At 38.6% G+C, this 24,357-nt stretch overlaps 1 protein-coding gene and 1 non-coding gene across 29 annotated transcripts in view; one reads left to right on the forward strand and one right to left on the reverse strand.

Moving 5' to 3' along the window:
• Window positions 1-24,357, reverse strand: part of PPP2R2B (protein phosphatase 2 regulatory subunit Bbeta) — a 494,567-nt gene that overhangs the window by 345,151 nt on the left and 125,059 nt on the right. For 13 of the 28 annotated variants that reach the window (XM_054250406.2, XM_078362502.1, XM_035287695.3 and 10 more), the window contains one exon: window positions 15,115-15,157. The exons of 12 other annotated variants lie outside the window; for them this stretch is intronic. In XM_054250406.2, the coding sequence (XP_054106381.1) occupies window positions 15,115-15,154 (40 nt within the window). In that variant the 5' untranslated portion in view covers window positions 15,155-15,157. Of the gene's footprint in view, window positions 1-354; window positions 12,836-15,114; window positions 15,158-24,357 lie in introns of those variants that run through there. 3 more of the 28 variants (XM_078362518.1, XM_078362471.1, XM_078362464.1) reach the window with 1 other exon arrangement.
• Window positions 13,131-13,272, forward strand: LOC118151759 (U4 spliceosomal RNA). Its single transcript, XR_004740172.1, has one exon. It is a non-coding gene; the product is annotated as a U4 spliceosomal RNA (small nuclear RNA).

Consider the following 24,357-nt stretch of genomic DNA (forward strand, 5'->3'; position numbering starts at 1 on the left):
TAGGATTAAACAAGATGTCATAGAAAGTCAAGAAGAAAATGGAAAGAATATTACATTTGATGACACAGGTGAGGCATGTAGTCAAGCCTTGCTCCAAAGCTTTGACAGTTTCAGGTTTTTCAGCTACATGAGAATCTAAATTTCTTTTTTTGTTTAGCCGGTTTTGAGTCAGATTTTCTCTAACTTGAAACTAATAGATTCTCAGTATACCTAGGTGACAACGTTGATTGTTTCATGCTCATCCTCACATTCACTTTTCTTTTTGTTTCCAGAAAAGCAAGCATGACAGAGGTCTGAAGGCACAGCGGGGACCACTTATTAGCTCATCACAAACTTGAAGCAGGCAAAATGTACCTGTCAGAGCCTAAGTAGAACTGGATTGGATGATGTATGGCCATGACCTTCCAGAGTGCTCTCCAGTCTGTTTGACACTAGTGAACTGTGTTCCAGTCAGTTCTCCCTATGGTAGTCACAAAGCCTAATTATGAAAACATGTTGAGATCACTGTACTGTTAGATCATTGCACCATTGGCATTCCTAACAAACAGATCAGCTTAGCCCAGCACAATCCCTAGTGGGATTGTGGGAAACCCTCCTTGGGTTTCACATATATTAAACATTTTCAAATGAATGAATGAATGATTGGAGTGTAAATTAGTTCAGTCATTACTGAAGACAGCGTGGCAATCCTTCGAAGACTTAAAGACAGAAATACCATTTGGCCCAGCAATCCCATTACTGGGTATATGCCCAAAAGAATATACATTATTCTATTATAAAGACACACACACACATATGTTTATTGCAGCACTGTTCACAATAGCAAATACATGAAATCAACCCAGAGGCCCATCAATGATAGACTAGATAAAGAAAATGTGGTACATATACACCACGTAATACTATACAGCCATAGATAAGAAGAAATGATAGTTTGTTCCTTTGCAGGGACATAGATGGAGTTGAAGGCCATTATCCTTAACAAACAAACTAACCTTAGTTTTAATCATTTAGCTCCCACTTATGAGAACATGCTGTATTTGAACAGAAAACCAAATACAGCATGTTCTCATAAGTGAAAGCTAAATGATTAAAACACATGTACACATAGAGGGAAACAACATATACTGGGGCCTTTTGGAGAACTGACGGTGGGAGGAGGGAGAGGATCGGGAAAAATAACTAATGGGTACTAGACTTAATACCTGGTGATGAAATAACCTGTACAACAAATCCCCATGACACAAGTTTACCTGTGTAACAAACTGCACTTGTGCCTGTAAACTTAAAAGCTAAAGAAACTATCAGCTATTTACATAATGATGTTCTTCTCTGAGACTTCCATGTTACCTTTGCTTACAAGGACAACTTCAACTGAAAAGTACAAAGTCAGCACAAATAAGGAAATTACAGGTTTCAATGCAAAACAATCTGCACCAAAGTATGACGGTAGCTGTCTTAAGTCGAGGTAACAGCTTGGATCTGGTCTGTTGGACTTGTTATCCTGAAGGATGGGCCCTTCCCAAGTACTGAAGATTTTGGATATGAGGATAAGAAAGGAGAGGACAACAGGGAGACACCAACAGGGGTTTATCCAGAGAATGAGAAAATGGGATACAGTAACCTCTTGCTTTTTATTAGGGGCAGCTTCATGGATGAACAACTTGTAGATTTCATACAGGACCCTGTGCTCAGAAGGGCATCCTTGTTAACTACTGATCTGCTTTCACCATCCTGAAATTTGAAATACTTTTTGAACAAGGGTTCATACATTTTCATTTTGCTTTGTGTCCAGAATTACGTAGACCATCCTCCTCATTACAGATTTTTAGCTCCCTTTTAACTAAAAAATCACACAGGAGCAAAAAGAATAACAATTCTACCAAACACCTGCCTAGGATTTTCTGTCTTTTGTCTTTTTTGACTATCTGTTCTTCCTCGATGGCTTTCTTTGTGTTGAATAAATATTTTTAGTGTGCCACTTAAATTATCCTCTTAATATACTATATTTTCACATTTTTCTTAATAGTTGCTCTAGGATGACAATATGCATTTTAATATATCATGATCTTCTTTTGGTTAACAGTGATTTAACTCCAGAAAATATATGAACTTTGCTCTGATATAGTGCCATTCCCTTCTCCCTCCTTTGTGCTATTACTGTCCTAGACATTAAATCTATACATGTTATAAACACAACACTACACTGTTAAAATTACTGTTTTACACAATTCTATGTCTTTTAAAGAAACTGGAAAAAGTGAGAAAAATATATTTTATGGGATGTTTTACATTAACACACATATTAATCATTTGCAGTGCTCTTCATTTTTTCCTGTGGATTTGTGTTACCTTAGAGTACTATTTCCTGAAGGTCTTCCTTCCTTCAGTACATCTTGTAAAACAGGGCTGCTTAGCAATACATTTGCTTAGTCTTTATTAATCTGAAAATGTCCTTATTTTGCCCTCATTTTTGAAGGATAGTTTTGTTAGATACAGAATTCTTCTTTGACATTATTTTCTTTCTGCCCTATGGATGTGCCATTCTTCTGCCTTCTGGCATCCATGGTTTTAGATGAGAAGCCAGCTTAATTACATAGATGCTCACCTTTCTGTGATGACTGCTATTCATCTTGCTGCTTTCAAGATTTTCTCTTTGGATTTGGCGTTGAACAGTCTGACAATGCTGTGTTAAAGTGGGGATCTATTTGTGTTTATCCTGCTTGGGTTTCTTTCAGCTTCTTGGGTGTATAGATTAATTTTCTAAAAAATCAAATTTTGGAAGTTTTGGCCATTATTTTTCAAATAGGGTTCCTTTCTCTTCTCTCCTTCCAACATTCCCCTGATGTTGTTGTTTCTTTGCCTAAGCTTGTCCCACAGGTTTCTGAGGGTCTGTTTATTTTACTGCAGTCTGTTTTCTCACTATTCTCTAGATTGAGTAATTTCTATTGATTTATAGTTCACTGATTCCTTCTTTTCTCTCAAACTTGCTATTGAACTCTCTAGTGAAATTTTTTTATTACAGTTATTTACTCTTTAGCTACAGAATTTTCACTTGGCATTTTTTAATAAATTCAATATCCTTATTAAGAATCTATTTGTTGCTCTCTTGTTACCCCACTTTTCCTTAATTCTTTAAACATAGTTTGCTTTAGTTCTTTGGAAATATTTATAATAGCTGCTTTGAAATCTCTGTCCACAAATATTTGGCAATACTCACAGAGTTTCTATTAACTGGTTTTCTTTTCTTGAGAATGGGCCACACTTTCTTTTCCTAAAAATGAGATATTTAAGATAACACAGTGCAACTGCTCTGAATTCTGATATTTATTTCCCTTGATGGTGGTTGTTGCCAGTATTTTGTTTGTAACTTGCCTGGACTAAATCTGTGAAATCTGTTCCCCTAGGTTAGCAATGCCTATGCTAGTTTAAAACATATGTACATTCCTGATTTTATTTTTAAATTTGCACAGGTTGCTCCTGTGTCTGTATAGCCTTAGTGCTCAGCTCATGATTGAACATCATTTATGTTCAAACACCTTAAACCACTAAGATTTCCATCCTTTGCCCTTTTTCACCTATTCCCAGGTAGAGGAGCATATACAAAGTTCAGGATTTTTTCAAGCTCCCCCAAGTCTGATATCTGCTAGACCCATTTGAGTATCCTATGGATTCAGACTTTGGATTAACCATTAATCCACTTTTGGATTAACCTGCATTCAGACTTTGGATTAACCAGAAACATATAAAGGGCTTGTGTCTCTTCAGTCTCCACTGCCCATATGCACAGCCTCAGCCAGTCATATGCTATCTCTGACCACAACTGCAACTTCAGGCTGGTGAAGCCGATGGCCTTCCCAACTCACTCCCGTCCAAGACTATCATTTCTACTGTAACTTTGCTTGGTGTCTGCACTGCCCAGCTCTTCAAACTGGTTGAGTCTCCTTCAACATCTACAGAGAAGCTACTGGTCATCATGGCCTGCTGTACCTTGGCAGAACCTATAGGCTCGGCTGAGGTGGATGGGAGGAGCCCTAGGTCAGAACATCTCAGATTCCCACTGTTCCTGAGTGATGTCCCATGGTTTTTAAAGGACAGACACCTCTCAAGTTGTTGTATGCCTTTGGTTGATTTCCAGGGCACAAATAGTTGAAGTTTACAACTTTTCCCAGTTCTGTAATTGCATTTTGGGAAGAGGATTTACCCAACTTCCTTTTAGCCAGAGCCATAGCTAAAAGTCCACTCTTTGCCTTGGGTTTTGACTTTTCTCTCTCTCCTTCCTTCATTGTTCCCTTTCATACACTTAAATCCAACACATGCTAGTGGCTCTAGAGCAGTAAAATCTTTCTTGCACATGTAAGATAACTTCAGCAACAGATTATATAGTATTTTTAATAGAAATCAGACAGATTAATTTGCAGCAAGTTGAAAGCATTCAATGAACTCTCTAAACACCACTTGCCATCAATCCTTAAGCTTGTGGCTATTCCTGCAGAAAAAAGTGGTGGATATCTGATGCTGCCTCATACTATCACTCATTTTTGTTTGTTTGTTTAAATAGAAAAAAGCCTGGAAGGGCCCATACCAGAATGGTGGTAACTGCCTCTGGGAGGAGTGGGCTTGGAAAGGTGAAGAAGGGTTTCACTCTTGCTCCCTGTATGTCTGTATTACTTGAATTGTATTTAAAAAACAATTTTTGTTTTTTGAGATGGAGTTTCGATCTGTCACCCAGGCTGGTGTGCAGTGGTGTGAACTCAGCTCACTGCAACCTCCACCTCCTGGGTTCAAGTAATTCTCCTGCCTCAGCCTTCGAAGTAGCTGGACCACAGGCATGTGCCACCATGCCTGGAATAATGTTTGTATTTTTTTTTTTTTTAAAGAAAGAAAGAGAAAAGGGGAAGAGAGACCAGGAGTCTTGCTCTATTGCCCAGGCTGAAATGCAATCTAAAAGTAGATATTAAAAACCTCTTTTATGCCGATAATTGTGCTTAACAGTTGAGACAGGAAGGAATAAGGAAAGAAAATAACAAAAAACAGCCAACCAATATTTCATTTAAATTTGTGAAATGCTATGCAAATGCTGAAGAGTGATTTGCTTCCATTTATGTGGTCACTTTCAAATAGGTGTAATGTGATACTAAAAAAAATGTATTGAGATGATAAAAAAAAAATGAAACGAGATGATCCAAGATGGCCGATCACTAGCAGCTCAGGCTTGTAGCTCCCAGTGAAAGCGTAGAGAACAAGAGGAAGCCACACATTCAGATACATTTTTCTTGCTCATGGACCAGGAGATTCCCAGAGGAGGAGCCCCACGGATCATCAGTGCGACTCTTGCGGCCGGCGTGGCGGTTCTCGGCGCAGAGTAAACGGGACTGGGCCCCCTTTTGGTCGATGTTTGGAGCTCCGGAAAGGCAGTCACCCATTCAGCTGATTGAAAAAGGGATTCAGGAGGGAAGCCAGACTAGAGACTCCCAGGCAGAAAAGCACCAAGAATCTTGACGCCACTGTTTTAGCTGGTGCAGTGGGTTGCTCAGATTTCGGCGCTGGGAATCAAAAAGTTGGACATCCACTCAGAGACCTAATTTGAAGGTCGGTAATTAAAAGACGACAGGTGGATAAATTTACAATGACAGGAAGAAACCAGCGTAAAAAGGCTGAGAATACTCAAAATCAGAATGCCTCTCCCTCTACAGAGGATCACAGTTCCTCATCAACAAGGGAACAAGGCCTGATGGAAAGGAGTGCATTCCAATAACAGAATTAGGCTTCAGAAGGTGGATAATAAGAAACTTCTGTGAGTTAAAAGAACATGTTCTAGCCCAATGTAAAGAAACTAAGAACCTTGAAAAAAGGCTTCACGAAATCCTAACAAGAATAGACAATTTAGAGAGAAATATAAGTGAATTAATGGAACAGAAGAATACAATACAAGAACTCTGCAAAGTATGCAAGGTTTTAACACTCGAATTGATCAAGCAGAAGAAAGGATATCAGAGGTCAAAGACCAACTTAATAAAATGAAACAAGAAGACAAGATTAGAGAAGAAAAAGTAAAAAGGAATGAGCAAAGTCTCCAAGAAATATGGGACTATGTGAAAAGACCTAATTTACGTTTGATAGGTGTACCTGAATGTCATGAAGGAATGAAGCCAAGCTATCACTCTTATCACACCTCTCGCACACATCACTAAATGACTGTGACTTTCTTCACCATTAAACCTAGACATGGTCTCAGAACCTTCCTCAGACAGAACTCCAGGCAACCATTATGTGGTTCAGAAGATGAGATCTCATAGCCATACCTTCTTCAAGTCCCCAAGGCCGAAATGTAAAACTCATCACACTATCTGCTGTGCTCCCACATATTGGTCAAGGCTTGGGATTGGTTTCCTGAGGAACATGTCTTTTTTTACTTGTGCCTCAAGCTCAGCTCCTGTGACGGCTTTTCTTTTGAACTTACTCCTTTTGTGATTTCATCCATTTTCATGATTTCAAATCCCATCAATTTATTGGCCCTTTTCAGGTTTATATTTTTTTAGATCAATCTCTCCTCCAAACTCCAGCTCTCTATATGCCATCTGCACTTGGAAATCTGAAGGACACCTCTAAGTCACCATACCCCACACTGAACTGTTTTGAGTATGGTGAGGAAACTGAACTGAACTGAACTGAACTGAAGAGAGAGAATTGACCAGCCTGTTTTGAATAGGCTTCCCAGATCAAGGTGGTAATCTTTTCTCTCCACCATCCACAAGAAGGGCAGTGGGGTTAGGTGGACATGAATCGTCAACTCAGAGGATCAGAAAATATGAATTAAAAATGCAAAAGAAGAGGTTTGTACTAGGATTAATTGACATTGTACTTTCTCCTGAACCCTGATGCTCTCATTCTTATTGAAGCCCAAGCTCATTTCTCTTTGTTGATATTAGAATTTTGTTTCTAAAATTTCTTTTTTATGTATTCTTACCTGCCTTTCTCTTTTTGGAATGCAGAAATCAGTCTCTTGTCTACAGCTAAACATCCAGGAGAATGCTCAGCAAATACCACATGCTATTATTACTTTTAACTTGCAAAAGTTTAGTTGCTCACTATATTATAATTAAGTCCTTTTCCAGACATAAAGCCCTCCTCACATGTCCAGTGAATGTAAATTCTCATTGGTGTTCATTTGACCTTGCCAAACTAGTGGAACATTTTGTCCACTATTGTGCAGAGGATAATCTTTTTTAGTGCTCTTCTCAATGACTATAGTTGAAAGGAGGATGAATGTGATATCTCTGTAACCCAAGCCAGAACCTTCTGCAACAATACATTGGCAAGTGACAATGTGATCAAAATGTTTTATGTGGGCATGCTTTTGTTTCCCATCTTAGTGTTTCTGAGAACAGATCCAACCTGCTCATTATTCTTCTGCTACACAATGGGAAATGGAGGTAAGAAGATTGCTGACCTCCCTGCAGGTTTGTTTTCTATTATTCTTCCTGAAGCACCAGGAGAATTTCAAACTCTAAACCTTCCTTAATATGTTTGAACTGAATTGTTTATATTGGCCCACCCATTCATCAACTATTCACAATACATCCCTCTTTTTTGTTTGTTTGTTTTCCTTAAATTAGGTCAAAGTCATTTCCAGCGAACTGATTTCTCAAATTCAAGGCCTATTGTATTCTAGGGTTTATCAAGTTATCAGCCTGTCCCTCAGCTTTTTATCCTGGTTTTAAGGGATGATCTGAATTACCTGAGATATTAAATTGATATGGTTTGGCTGTGTCGTCACCAAATCTCATCTTGAATGGTAGTTCCCATAATCCCCACATGTCAGGGGAGGGGCCCAGTGGGAGATAATTGAATCATAGGTATGATTACCCCAATACTGCTGTTCTGGTGATAGTGATTGAGTTCTCAGGAGATCTCATGATTTCAAAAGGAGATTTTCCCCCTTTGCTTGACACTTTTTCTTGTCTGTCACCATGTAAGACGTGCCTTTGCTTCTCTTTTGCCCTCTGCCATGACTGTGAGGCTTCCTTCCCCAGCCATGTGGAACTGTGAGTGCATTAAACCTCTTTCCTGTATAAATTACGTAGTCTTGGATATGTCTTTATTAGCAGCATGAGAACAGACTAATACACAGATCTTCGGACAATAGATTCATAGAGAGACTGAAGAGTCTAGTGGCCCAGGTGGCTGAATCTTCTCCCAGCCAAGTTCTTCTTTATATACATCTCATTTGTGATGTATATAAAGGTATATACTTTCATGATAAATAAGGTCGCAGAGCAGAGAGAAAAGGAAAACTAACCACCTAGTATATGCAGAGAGATACCAAATGCTGCAGTAGATCAAAAAGACTTCCTTGAGCAAGGGGCAGGAGGAGAAAGCTATATCTAGCAAAGATAATCCAGATGTGAAGGTATCAAAGAAGCCTTGAGAATCTGGAAAGACAGCCCAGAAAACAGTGTTTCTTCACCTGTAACAGCACCAAGTATGCTAAAATATCCACATGGGAATTATATTGTATGCTGTTTTAATTAAAGTTGATTGTATTCTACCTTGGAATTGTAACTAATTCTGTTTGCTCTTTGAGAAATTCTGATTTTTTTTTAATATCCTTTGCTTCAGCAGCTGAGATTTCAAGTAACAGAAATTGGAAAATTATTCCCTGTGTTTCCAGTTGGATGAATTGTTTGCTTGTAAAGTTATTTCCTAAGATTTTTTTTCAATTAACATATTGGATCCTTAAGGAGTACCCTGGATAAATGCCCAAGTCGTTCTTTGGTTAAGTAGAATAGCACAAAATCTGTATCCAGGGAACTCAATCCTCTGATTACAGAGCGGGTCAAAGCTGTACCTTAATTATTTCTTTTAAAAGTCAAAAGATTTTTAAAATGATTATTAGGGAGTTTTTCTTCCCATTCTCTCTCAGATAAGTATTTTGGCTATGGTGCCTGATTGTTGAGAAAAGAAAAAAAAAAATAAAACCTATTATCAACCACATTTGGGATACCACTAGGAGCCACCTAACTTTATTCTGAAATTTCTGCTTCAGGGAGATTACCAAGCATCCAGAAAGAAACAAAAGGAGATTCATTTAAGAATATGTGACCTATTGTGACAAACAGAAGTTCTGAGGTGCCCTGGAATCAGAAGAGGTACATTTTCATAAGCAAAAAAAAAAAAAAAAAAAAAAAAAACATATGTTGGGTGTCTGGGGAGGCTTTGGCCTCAACAAATATACCTGTAACTTTTCTATGTGTAGCTGTAGCTTAAAATTTGAAACTAAGTATTTGAAAGTTGTATCCAATTTGCTCAAAGTTGAAAGAGAAATCAGAGAACAAACAGTTTTTTTTTTTAATTGAAAGGCATTGCTGAGGTGAACCAGGACTATTATTCTAACAATATAAAGCACATTCTTCCAGATTACCATTGATAATGTCTGTAAATAAGTAGGGGTAATCTGAATCTAATATGGATATGATACATTTGCCTCTGGTATGAAAAAATAGATGGGAAATTATCACTCTTCTACTGCAAAGCATTCTTACTCCACCAGTTACCATTGATTCATTTACGCATTTATTTATTCTCCCTACTATTGGGTATTGAACTTATATTAGTTCCTAGGCATTGAAGATACAACAGTAAATCAGACAGACTTAGATCAGTCCTCAAAGTACTTAAAGTATATCTGTGCCTCTCAAAATTCATGTGATGAAATCCTAACCCCCAAGGTGATGGAATCAGGAGGTGGGCCTTTGGGAGGTGACTAGATCATGAGGGCAGAGCCCTCACCAATGGAATTAGTGCCATTACAATATAGATTCCAGATAGACCCTCATCCCTTCCATCATGTGAGGTACAGCTAGAAGGCACTGTCTATGAGCCAGAACACAGGCTCTCACCAGGCACCAAATTCACCAGCACCTTAACCTTGGACCTTCCAGCCTCCAGAACTAGGGGAAATAAATTTATGTTGTTTATAAGCTACTCAGCTTACGGTATTTTGTTATAGCCTTCTGAATGGACTATGGCACTGTCTAATGAAGGACACAGATAATGATCTAAGACGTAATATGCCATATAATTCATGCCAACATGGGGGAAGGCCAAGTAGCTCTGGGAGCACTTAGTAAGACTACCCAGCAATATGTGGAAATGATGATAGGCTGACAGGAAATACATTCCCTAAAGTGGCATTTTAGCTGAGGTCTGAAAGCGTGAACCAGGTAAAGGAGGATTCAAAGTAAAGAGGGCAAGAAAAAAGAGAGAGAAAAAAAGGTTCTCATAGTATGTTGGAGAAACTAAAAGAAGTTTGGTATGTCTTCAGTGTAAAGTTTGGGAAACGGTGGTAGAACACATGGCTAGAGGAGAGAGCAAGTCTTAAAGCTGAGAAGATTTGAGACCTGACTTCTGAGATCTGTATAGGCTTGGAATCAGATAGAGCCTGGTTTGATTCCCAGTTCTGATCTTTCCCAGCAACTTAGGCAAGTCATGACACTTCTAAGCCTCATTTTCCTTACCTATATAATGGGAAATATACCTGTTTGATAGGATTGCTTGGAAAAGTAAATGATGGAGCATATCTGTACCTGATAGATAGGAGGTATTCAATAAACAGGAACTACAGCTGTTGCTGTTACTATAGTCAAATACAGTGGCATTCCAGCAAGGAACAAAGGAAAGCAAGCTCTATTGCCATCAGTTTAGGCATCAGCAGAGCTACATATGTTGACATTTTGGGGTGGGGTACCTTTCTGATGTGTCTCAGTATCTTATTCTTTTGAGAGTTTAACCCTATGCTTTGTTTCAAGAAAGCAAAGATTTCCTTCTGTATGCAGTGGAGTCATTTGATATAATCATTCTAGGCATTGTGCCCATCCATTATTATACTTTGTCCTGGTCACTCATGCTGCCTAAGAAGATGCCTAAATTATCATCCATTTCCCCTCTGAGTGGGCATAAGAGGTAAATGAAATGAACAAATGCAGAGGTTGCTAATACCTATATTGTTATCTTTTTGTTATCAGCCTTAAGACTCCTTGTAAGCAGAAAAAGAAAAAAAAAAAAACCCTAGACAGTTATGAAGGATGGTTTCTCAAAAAAAAAAAAAGAAAGAAAAAACGTCTATTGAGATTTTTACAGGCCTTCTGATTGCTTTTCACATCACTAGGCTCAAACAAACAACCTCTCTGTATAGAGAGGTAGTAGGAGGACATGCCCAAAGCACTAAAGCTCTCCCTGAGCCAAATGAGAAGACTGTCATCTCATTTCTTTTAGCCCCTAAGGCTGTGGGCTTGGTTTTACTATATGAACACTCTAACACACCTGTACTGAGACTTTCCCCCTTGCCAGGTAACTGGGGATCACAGAGATAAAGTACACACTCTATGCCCTCCCTGAGGTCCTTGGTCTGTTGTGGGAGACAAACCAGTGAGCCAGTGTTTGTTTTTTTTTTTTCAATGCTGTCTAATGGACAGTCCCTGTACTAAATGCTTCATATGCTTGATTAGAGTCCCCCAAACCACCCTTTGAATTAGGTAGTATAAACTTCAATTTGTGGATAAAAATAATTGATATTTAAAAGTGGTTGCTAGGCTGGGCATGGTGGCTCAAATCTGTAATCCCAGCACTTTGAGAGGCCAACTCAGGCACATCACCTGAGGCTGGGAGTTCAAGAGCAGCCTGGCTAACATGGTGAAACCCCATCTCTCCTAAAAATACAAAATTAGCTGGGCATGGTGGTGTGCACCCGTAATCCCAGCTACTAGGGAGGCTGAGGCAGGAGAATCACTTGAACCTGGGAGGCAGAGGTTGGAGGGAGCCAATATCACGCCATTGCACTCCAGCCTGGGTAATAGAGTGAGACTCCGTCTCAAAAAAAAGTGGTTACTAGTAACTTCCCCAAAGATAGGTAGTGAGTAGCAGAGCTGGGATGGGGCTGGAGCAGTCTTGCTTTTGTACTTTATGTCATGCCACCTCCTCACTCCTTACAGTCTGTCAGTGGGTTGCTCTGATATATGGTATTAAGGGGTTACTTAAGTACTAAGTACTGTGGAAGAAATGTGGGACCACAGAATGGAGGTGCTTTTGACAGAAGGCAGAGAAGGAGAAAGATGGAGTCAGAGCAGCTTGCCAAGGGAGGTGGCCTATGCTCTAAGATTTGAAGGCTGAGCAGGGGTTGGCATGTGAAAGCTTGAGGAATGGAGACATCCTTTGAGCAAGAGTGAGCCACAGTCACACCTTCATGGAAGCTTAGAGAACAGGATGTCTTCAAGGAGCTGCAGGTCGCTTGGTACAGCTCCTGGTTATCTGCGACAACAGAGGGAGAGTGTGGGACAGATGATCTGAAATTTATGTCTGTTTGGCTTCTGCACGTATAATGTTTTTATTTATTTATATCCTGCCTTGTTCCACAAAGGTTTTGAGGAAAATTTTTTATATGGTTTTTATGCAGTGACCTTCCTAATTAAGTTTTTCTCAGCACTGTCATGTTCGTCTTTGTATTCCCTGAGCCATATGCAGAGACTTGAATAAAAGTTGAATTGAATTTACATACTTTGAGCAGTCTGTAAGCAGTTAGCAAGGGCAACTGGTCCCAGAAGCTTGTGGGTGGAAAGGAAAACTTTTACTGGGCCAAAATGTAAAATTGCTTAGGTTGAGGTACCGTATTTCACAGAATTTAACATACTATTGATTATAGGGTATGCTGTTATTAATACCTGAAGTGCTATTAAAAAAGAAAAAATCCTGTTCATTAAATTACAACACAGTATAAATTCATCATCTATTGTAAGATGTGTTTTTAAAGAGAAAATGCATGGTGATAATATTATCCCCCACCCCAAATAATCAGAAATTCTAAAAAGTACTGATGCTCTGGTTGACAGTGAGAGAAAATGAAAACTGCTACTTTTTTCTGGAAGGCAATTTGCCAACAACCTAAGCCCAAAAGAGTATGCAAACTCTTTGATCCAGCAATTATATCTCCAGGAATTGAGCCTAAGGAAATATGCATAAAAGTTTATGTCATCCCAGAATTGTTAATAGCAGCAGAAAATAAAGAAGGAATAACTAAAATCTTCATTACATCCATGATGTTAGAGTTTTACAACAGATTAAAATGATGCTCAAGCTTTGTGCAGTGGCAATATCATAGCCAATGAAGTTTATCCGAGGCGCAATTATCACTAACTGAAAACTTTTCCCAATACCCCACCATCATGACTTGAAATAAAATGATGCTAAAGAAATATTTATTTAAGTGAAAAAATTATATTGCATTTTAAAAATCAGGTAATAAAATATTTGTTATAAAATAAAATTACTCCTGTGAAAAAAATATATTTATATTTCATGTTTACATGGAGATTAAAATTTTGAATGACATATATGAAAATGTTGACAGACATTGCCTGGATAAAACAATTGTAGTTGATCATTTTATGTTCTAATTTTTCAAAAATTTGAAAACCACTAGTTAGATATAGGCCTTTTTTTTTTTTGACAGTCTTGCTCTGTCACCAGGTTGGAGTGCTGGAGTGCGGTGGCACAATCTCCGTTCACTACAACCTCCACCTCCCAGGTTCAATCAATTCTCCTGCCTCAGCCTCCAGCCTCCTGAGTGGGACTACAGGTGCACACTGCCATGCCCAGCTAATTTTTTCTATTTTAGTAGAGATGAAGTTTCACTGTGTTACAATGGCCAAACAATACACATGTGAATATTGGAAAGCTAACTGCCTTGTCTTAGACACTTTATTTTTTATGAAAAGGGCTCCTGAATCTCCTGTTTCATAAATGATTCTGTCCAGGCTCCAGGTGGTTCCAACTGAGGTCCTGATTAAAAGGTTGTGAAAAGATTCTTTGATTCCCAATTGGAAATACAGCTTTATCACCTGGAGTTTTCCCTCAAAAGTTGATACCTAAAAGGAGAAAATAAACACTACTACCTCAGGGAGCCTAAGGGTCTGGGGGATGGGTCTTTATGATGTAATCTTAGCCTGAGGCAAACTGTGGGACCCTGAGCACATGTAAGTCAAGTTCTAGGTCCTGCGAGTGGGAAAGAGGGTGATGGGCAGAAGTCAAACTTCGGCTTCAACTTTTGCCATGGCTTGAATGGTGAGTCCTCATCTCTAAGAACCACACTGCTGTAAGTTCACAGCTTTTGTTTTGTAAGTCATTTATAATTCTTCTTAAATATTTTTTCTAAAAGACAAATTTTTTGGTGGCCTAGACTCCACTTTAAGGGGAAAATGCAACACTGACCATATCTATTTACGAGGTGAACTGGACTTTCTACTTCATTCAGGAAATATTTTTGAATGGCCAAACAGAATTCTTGCTTGAATAGGAAAGATTATAACTATGCATTCGGTATTTGTATTTCTTTCTCCAAATTAGTGAGTTGCCTTTATGACATTTTTAAAATGTAGTTTTATATTTATTTATAGCTTGATTTTAAAAAGTAAGATGTTCTTATACTTCCCAACATATATACCTAACGGTTCCTTAATTTAAATCTCAGTTCATGTACAAGTTTTATTTTGCAATCAAGTTTTATTTACATGCTAATAGAGTTTGGTTTATCATCGCTTTTTGTCAGCTCTGCAAGGTTCGAGCCATTTGTAATCTTTGAATGTTTACATAGTATCTATCTACCTACATCTATTTTTTATATAATATATGGTAGTTGTCACCTCAAAGAGTAAAACAAAGATTTCAAGTGACATGGAAGTCTAGGTCAAGAAGAAGAGGTGGCATTTGGGGAATGAAAGTATGCTTGTGGGCAACTACTGTTTGTCTTTCTTGCACCACTGTCCTCTGCCTCTGAGAGCAGAACTCCATGTTGATCCTGCCACTCCACTTTGTCTTAATAGAGTTACAAGTTTCAGTGCCCTGCCCTCCTGGCTGCAGATCCAGGCCTGGATGATCAGAGCGCCACATCTGCTTGGCTAGGATAGTTGACTCAAGTGTGAACAACTATTCCAAATCCAACAGAGAACCTCCCTGAAATATTTGTATATGGACACAGAGAAAGGAGACATTTTCTCCTTTTTTTTTTTCTTTCATTTTGGATTGTGAACCATAAGAATGCCAGTTAGGAGTTATACCTACTTGTTCTGGCCAGATGGAAGAAGTCCAGATGGGAGAACATTTGCTAGGAAAAAAGAAAAACAAAACATAAGGCTACTGCCGAAGGAGAACAGATCTGAAAAGGGAGCACAGTGTCAGACACGTATTTAATGAGACCTTAGAGACTGGATGCCACCTCTACCCTTTGATTTCCCAACAAAATCCATTCTCTTTTTCTTGGTATAAACTTTTTAGAATTGGGTTTCTGTCATTTGAAGCTGCCCAAGTGCTTGACTAATCCTTGGCCCCTTAGTTATCTTCCAGATCATGCTAGGTACATACATATTCTCTCCATGCATGCATAGTTGGCTGCATTCCACTGAATTCTCTATCATATGAGCATCCAAACAGGGATGATTTTATTAAATTAGTAATAGTGTAGTTACTCTGAAGAGAATATGAGTGACTTCAGCCTAGTATCATACTTTCCATAAGCTGTAGCCTTCTCCTAGAAGACTTCAGTGCTGAACTAGGACATCTGTTCACCCATGGTGCAATCAGAGCCTCAATTTTTTTCCATTGCTGAAGATGTAGCACAGTCAGAGGCATGAGATTCCTGTAGACTTATCTTCTTGGTTCTCAAGATTACCAAAGGCCATTTTAGAAAGAAAATAATTATGAGGCTACATGAAATGCAACAAGATTTTATAGATATCAAGGCTGACTTTAGAAGGCAGCTGGAAACAGGATACTCCTCCTCCCACCCTTTCTCCTCCCCAACAAATGCCATATGTCTTCTCACAAAGCATTCTGGCTCACTGCTATGTGGTTGACCTTCGATATTGAAAAAATGCCAGAACACTTGGGACCTAATTTTCCTTTCAGCTCATTGTTACACTCATATTTAATATGGTTAAGGGAAAAAATAAAAATTATGACAAGCTGGCCTGATATTCTTTAAAGTAGTCCATCAATGAGACAGATGTCTGGATACTTCATAATATATATGATAGTTCAGAGAAGGATTAGTCTTTGGGGGCCCTTGAAAAATGCTTCTGTTGCCTAGGGATGTGTTCAGAACCACTTCAGCATTTATATCATCTGTAGAAAAACTAAGAAATATTAGGTTGGTACAATTACTTTTTCATCAACCTAATAGAATGTTTCCACTTCTTTTTTTCTAAATACAATTAATTCAATTTTAGATTACTATATTGGATACAGAACAGTTAATAGAGGAGTTTGCTATTCCATGTGTGGCATGGTAGAATCATGAACCTTCTATAGCATCTGAATAGCAAATGAAATTTCTTCCCCAAATTAAAATAGCTTTTGTGTTGGTTTATTAGGGCTGCCATAGTACCACAAACTAGGTATCTTAAAATGACGGACATTTAGTGTTTCACGGTTCTGGGGACTAGAAGTCTGAAATCAAGGTGTTAGCAGGGCCAAGCACCCTTTGAAACCTGTAGAGGAGAACCTTTCATTGCTTCCTCCAGATTCTGGTGTTTGCTGCCAATCTTGGCATTCCTTGGCTTGTAGTTGCCTCACTCCAGTCTCTGCCTCCCTGGTTGCATGGCCACCTTCTTCCCGTGGGTCTCTCTCATGAGTACATCAGTCATATTGGATCAGGGCCCACTCTAATTCAGTATGACCTCATTTTAACTTGATTTTGCTGACTACATGTGCAAAGACTCATTTCAAATAAGATGACATTCAGAGGTACTATGAGTTAGGACTTTAACATATTTTGGGGAGAACACGATTTGACCCTTAACAGCTAAATTATTGCCTGATTATAAAACTAATACATGCTTATTGTAGTAAAGACAGGTACAAAGAAGAAATTAAAAATCATCCAGATTCCTCCCATCAAAAATAACCATGTTAACAATTTGGTGAAGACAATCCAAGATGGCTGAATAGGAACAGCTCTGGAGTGCAGCTCCCAGCAAGAACACAAAGGGTGAGTGATCACCACATTTCCAAATGAGTTTTACTGCCCACAGACCAGGAGATTCCTGGGCAGAAAAGCACCACCAGTCTCTGAAAAGCATGGCTGTTTCAGCTGGCACAGCAGGTCTCCACACAAAAACTCACACAAATCTAGGTGGCCACTTCAACTGGCACCTGGATGCCTGGGAGACAGAGCCACCCATTCAACTGAAAAAAAAGTCACCCATTTTGGGAGCTGAAACAGGGAGTCAAGTGATCTGGTTTAGCGGGTCCCAGCCCACAAAGACCAACAATCTGAAATGATCTGGATTGAGAGTTTCACACCTGGACCCAGGATGGTCCAGCTCTGTGAGGGGAATGGCATCAACCATTACTGAGGCAGTGCACCATCACTGAGGCAATCCACCACTACCAAGGCAGTCCACCATTACAGAGACAGTCTGCCATTGCTGAGGCAGACCACTCTTAACGAGGCAGTTCTAACTATATCTCCATGAACAAAACTACAAGGAAGTTCACACAGCAGCAGGGCAGAGCCCATGGCAGCTTAGCAATGCCTCAGCTGTGAGACTGTCACTAGGCTACCTCATCACGGGGCAGGGCATCTCTGAAAAAAGGCAGCAACACATCAGGAGCTTATAAATAAAGTCTCACCTTCCTAGGACAGAGCACCTGAGAAAAAAAGGCTGTTATGAGTTCTGCTGCAGCAGACCTCAACGTACCTGCCCAGCAGCTCTGAACAGAACAATGGAGCTCACAGGTCAGCACTTGAGCTCCTATAAGGGACAGACTGTCTCCTCAAGCAGCTCTCTGACCTCAGTATATCCAAAGAGACACCTCATAAAGGAGAGTTCAGGCTGACATCTGGCAGATATCCTTCTGGGACAAAGATAACAGAAGAAAAAACTGGCAGCAACCCTTACTGTTCTGCAGCCACCACAGATGATCCTCAGGCAAGGAGGGTATGGAGTGGACCTCCAGCAGTCCTATAGCAGAGGGACCTGACTGTTAGAAGGAAAACTGAAAAACAGAAAGAAATAACTTCATCAGCAACAAAAAGGACATCCACTCAGAGACCCCATCTGAAAGTTACCAACTACAAAGACCACAGGTAGATAAATCCACAAAGATGGGCAGAAACCAGTGCAAATAGGATGAAAACACCCAAAAGCAGAACACCTCTCCTCCTTTAAGGGATCACAACTCCTCACCACCAAGGGAACAAGGCTGGCTGGAGAATGAGTCTGATGAATTGATAGAAACAGGCTTCAGAAAGGGGGTAATAACAAACTTCTCTGAACTAAAAGAACATGTTCTAAAACAATGTGAAGAAACTAAGAACCTTGATAAAAGGTTTGACGAAATGCTAACAAGAATAAACAGCTTAGAGAAGAATATAAATGAATTGATGGAGCTGAAACTCACAACACAAGAACCTCACAAAGCATACACAAATTTCAATAGCCAAATCAACCAAGCAGAAGAATGGATATCAGAGATTGAAGATCAATTCAAAGAAATAAAGTGAGAAGGCAAGTTTAGAGAAAAAACACTAAAAAGAAATGAACAAAGCCCCCGAGAAATATGGGATTATGTGAAAACACCTAATCTGCATTTGATAGGTATACCTGAATGTGACAGAAAGAATGATTCCAAGCTGGAAAACACTCTTAAGGATATTATCCAGAAGAACTTCCACAACCTAGCAAGCCAGGCCAATATTCAAGTCCAGGAAATACAGAGAACACTGCAAAGATATTCCTCAAGAAGAGCAACCCCAAGGAACATAATCATCAGATTTGCCAGGGTTGAAATGAAGGAAAAAGATGCGAAAGGCAGCCAGAGAGAAAGATCGGGTTACCCACAAAGGGAAGCCCATGAGACTCACAGCAGATCTCTTGGCAGAAACCCTACAAGCCAGAAGAGAGTGGGGGCCAATATTCAACATTCTTAAAGAAAAGAACTTTCAAACTAGAATTTCATATCCAGCCAAACTAAGCTTCATAAGTGAAGGATAAATAAAGTTCTTTATGAACAAGCAGTTGCTGAGAGATTTCATTACCACCAGGCCTGCCCTATAAAAGCTCCTGATAGAAACACTAAACAGAGAAATGAACAACCAGTACCAGCCACTCCAAAAACATACCAAATGGTAAAGGCCATAAACAAAATAGAAGAATATGCATAAACTAACAGGCAAAACAGCCAGCTAGCATCAAAATAGCAGGATCAAATTCACACATAACAATTTTAACCCTAAATGTAAATGTACTAAATGCCCCAATCAAAAGACACAGACTGGCAAATTGGATAAAAAGCCAAAACCCATCGGTGTGCTGTATCCAGAAAACCCATCTCACATGCAAAGATATGCAACGGCTCAAAATAAAGGGCTGGAGGAAGATTTACCAAGCAAATGGAGAGCAAAAAAAAAAAGCAGCAGTTGCAATTCTCGTCTCTGATAAAATAGACTTTAAAGCAACAAAGATCAAAAGAGACAAAGAAGGACATTACATAATGGTAAAAGAATTGATGCAACAAGAAGAGCTAACGATCCTAAATATATACAGACCCAATACAGGAGCACCCAGATATATAAGGTAAGTACTTAATGACTTACAAAGAGACTTAGACTCCCACACAATAATAGTGAGAGACTTTTACACCCCATTGTCAATATTAGACAGATCAACCAGACAGAAAATTAACGAGGATATCCAGGACTTGAACTCAGACCTGGAACAAGCAAACCTAATAGACATTTGCAGAACTCTCCACCCCAAATCCACAGAATATACATTCTTCTCAGTACCACATCACATCTACTCTAAAATTGACCACGTAATTGGAAGTAAATCACTCCTCAGCAAATGCAAAAGAACGGAAATCATAACAAACAGTCTCTCAGACCACAATGCAATCAAGTTAGAACTCAGAATTCAGAAACTAATTCAGAGCCACACAGCTTCATGGAAACTGAACAACTGGCTCTTGAATGTTGACTGGATAAACAATGAAAGGTAGGCAGAAATGAAGATGTTCTTAGAAACCAACAAGAATGAAAACACAACACACCAGAATATCTGGGACACATTTAAAGCAATATCTAGAGGAAAATATATAGCAATAAGTGCCCATATGAGGAGAATGGAGAGATCCAAAATTGACACCCTATCATCAAAATTGAAAGAGCTAGAGGAGCAAGTTAAAAAAAACTCAAAACCTAGCTGAAGACAAGAAATAACGAAGATCAGAGCAGAACTGAAGGAGATAGAGACACAAAAAACCCTTCCAAAAATTGATAAATTTAGGAGCTGTATTTTTGAAAAGATCAACAAACTAGACTACTAGCCAGATTAATAAAGAAGAAAAGAGAAGAATCAAATAGATGCAATAAAAAATGATAAAGGGGATACAAACTACCATCAGAAATTACTACAAACAACTCTTATAAACCTGGGAGAAATGGATAAATTCCTGGACACTTGCACCTTCCCAAGCCTAACCCAGGGAGAAGTTGAAACCCTGAATAGAGTAATAACAAGGGCTGAAGTTGAGGCAGCAATTAATAGCCTATCAACCAAAAAAAACCCAGGTCCAGATGGGTTCACAGATGAATTTTTCAGACATACAAAGAGAAGCTGGTATTACTCCTTCTGAAAGTATTCCAAACAATTGAAAAAGAGGGAATCCTTCCCAAAACATTTTATGAGACCAACAACATCCTGATACCAAAACTCAGCAGAGATATAACTAAAAAAGAAAACTTCAGGCCAATATCCATGATGAATATTGATGCAAAAATCTTCAATAAAATACTGGCAAACTGATTGCAACAGCACATCAAAAAGCTTATCCAACATAATCAAGTAGGCTTCATCCTGGGGATGCAAGGCTCATTCAATATATGCAAGTCTATAAACGTAATTCACCACATAAACAAAACCAAACACAAAAACCACATGATTATCTCAATAGATGCAGAGAAGGCCTTCCACAAATTCAACACCAGTTTATGCTAAAAACTCTCAATAAAGTAGGTATCAATGGAACGTATCTCAAAATAATAAAACCTAGTTACAACAAACCCACAGCCAATATCATACTGAATGGGCAAAAACTAGAAGCATTCTCTTTGAAATCTGGCACTAGACAAGGATGCCTTCTCTCACCACTCTTATTCAATATAGTATTGGAAGTTCTAGCCAGAGCAATTGGGCAAGAAAAAGAAATAAAGCGTATTTAATCAGGAAAGGAGGAAGTCAAATTGTCTCTATTTACTGATGACATTATTTTATTTTTAGAAGATCCCATCATCTCAGCCCAAAATCTCCTGAAACTGACAAGCAACTTCAGCAAAATCTCAGGATACCAAGTCAATGTGCAAAAATCACAAGCATTCCTATACACCAATACAGACTTAAGGAGAGCCAAATCAAGAATGAACTGCCATTTACAATTGCTACAAAGAGAATAAAATACCTAGGAATACAACTAACAAAGGATGTAGAGGACCTCTTCAAGGAAAACTACAAACCACTGCTCAATGAAATAAGAGAGGACACAAACAGATGGAGAAACATTCCATGCTCATGGTTAGGAAGAATCAATATCGTGAAAATGGCCATACTGCCCAAAGTAATTAATAGATTCATTGTTATCCCCATCAAGCTACCAATGACCATGTTCACAGAACTGGAAAATACCACCTTAAATTTCATATGGAACTAAAAGAGAGCCCACATAGACAAGTCAATTCTAAGCAAAAAGACCAAAGCTGGAGGTATCAGGCTACCTGACTTTAAACTATACTATAAGTCTACAGTAATCAAAACAGCATGGTACTGCTATCCAAACAGATATAGACCAATGGAACAGAACAGAGTCCTCAGAGGCAATGCCACACATATACAACCATCTGATCTTTGACAAACCTGCCAAAAATAATCAATGGGGAAAAGATTCCCTGTTTAACAAATGGTGTTGGGAAACTGGCTAGCCATGTGCAGAAAGCAGAAACTGGACCCCTTCCTGACACCTTACACTAAAATAACTCCAGATGGATTAAAGACTTAAACATAAGACGTACTACCATAAAAACCCTAGAAGAAAACCTAGGCAAAACCATTCAGGACATAGGCAGGACTTCATGACTAAAACACCAAAAGCATTGGCCACAAAAGCCAAAATAGACAAATGGGATCTAATTAAACTCCAGAGCTTCTGCACAGCAGAAGAAACGATCATTAGAGTGAACCAGCAACCAACAGAATGGAAAAAATTTTTGCAATCTACCCATCTGACGAAGGGCTAGTATCCAGAATCTACAAAGATCTAAAACAGATTTACAAGAAAAAAACCAAACAAGCCCATTCAAAAGTGGGTGAAGGATATGAACAAACACTTTTCATAAGAAGACATATATGAGGCCAACAAACATTTGAAAAAATGCTCATCATCACTGGTCATTAGAGAAATGCAAATCAAAACTACATTGAGATACCATCCCATGCCAGTTAGAATGATGAATGTTAAAAAATCTGGGGACAACAGCTGCTGGAGAGGATGTGGAGAAATAGGAACACTTTTACACTGTTGGTGGGAGTGTAAATTAGTTCAACCAGTGTGGAAGACAGTGTGGCAATTCCTCAAAAACCTAGAAATAGAAATTCCAATTGACCCAGCAATCCCATTACTGGGTATATATCCAAAGGATTATAAATTGTTTTATCATAAAGAATGCACACGAATAAAATACCTTGGAATACAACTCACAAGGAATGTAAGAGACCTCTTCAAGGAGAACTACAAACCACTGCTCAACGAAATCAGAGAGGACACAAACAGATGGAGAAATATTCCATGTTCATGGTTAGGAAGAATTAATATCGTGAAAATGGCTATACTGCCCAAAGTAATTTACAGAATCAATGCTATCCCCATCAAGCTACCATTGACTTTCTTCACAGAACTGGAAAAAACCACCATGAACTTCATATGGAACCAAAAGAGAGCCCGCATAGCCAAGTCAATTCTAAGCAAAAAGAACACAGCGGGGGGCATCACACTACCGGATTTCAAACTATACTACAAGGCTACAGTAATCAAAACAGCATGGTACTGGTACCAAAACAGAGATATAGACCAATGGAACAAAACAGAGGCACCGGAGGCAACACAACATACATACAACTATACAATCTTTGATAAACCTGACAAAAACAAGCAATGGGGAAAGGATTCCATGTTTAACAAATGGTGTTGGGAAAACTGGCTAGCCATGTGCAGAAAGCAGAAACTGGACCCTTTCCTGACACCTTACACTAAAATTAACTCCAGATGGATTAAAGACTTAAACATAAGACCTGGCACCATAAAAACCCTAGAAGGAAATCTAGGCAAAACTATCTAGGACATAGGAGTAGGCAAGGACTTCATGAACAAAACACCAAAATGATGGGGATAGCAGCAGCAAACCACATTGCCATGTATGTACCTGTGCAACATTCCTGCACGTTCTGCACATGTACTCTAGAACCTAAAGTGCAATAACATACACATATCTATAAACAATTTGGTGAATATCTCTTCAAATATTTGTCAGAACAAATGTTTTTTTTCCTTATACCATCAGAAATAAGTCACGTTCAAGGACAGAAGCAGTTAAAGATGTCTACAGTTTTGTGCAGATTATAACAAATGATGCTATATTGTGTCTTTTTGCTTTCTCTCCTTTAGTTGCACTTGTGCAATTACTTCTTTAGGATAAATTTTTAGAAATACAATTTCTGTGTATAAGAAATATGCATTTTTATACATATTATCAAGTTATCCTCTAGAAAGAATGGACTAGCTCCATTCCCACCAATAACGCATGAGAACTCTAGTTTCTTTCATCATCTTTGTCCTATAGATTATAAGTATTAATATGACATATGTTAAAAACTTTAAATTTATGAATATTTCTATGTTCTCGTATATAAAATTCTAAACCACGTTATTTCTTTATTTGTAGGTAATAAACACGAATCCATAACTCAATCTAGTATTTACATACTTTGATCTTTAAATTTTTAATTCTGACCCATCCACATGTTTTTAGTACAGGGTATGGAACTGCAATCCAGAGATTCTGATAGAACTGAGTTTTATTTCTATATTAATTCACATTATATTGTTTGGGAATGTGAATGGGAAATTTAGTGTGTTTCCTGTTTGCCTTTCCAAGAGATCTGGTTTATTTAATAAAAGGCCTTGTACTAATTCACAGAAAAATGTGTACTCAAAAAGTAATTAGGGACATAATGTTGAGCACATGGTAATAAGCAG

The sequence above is a fragment of the Callithrix jacchus genome, chromosome 2 (genome assembly GCF_049354715.1).
Source record: "Callithrix jacchus isolate 240 chromosome 2, calJac240_pri, whole genome shotgun sequence".
In the NCBI taxonomy this organism is placed as follows: Eukaryota; Metazoa; Chordata; class Mammalia; order Primates; family Cebidae; genus Callithrix; species Callithrix jacchus.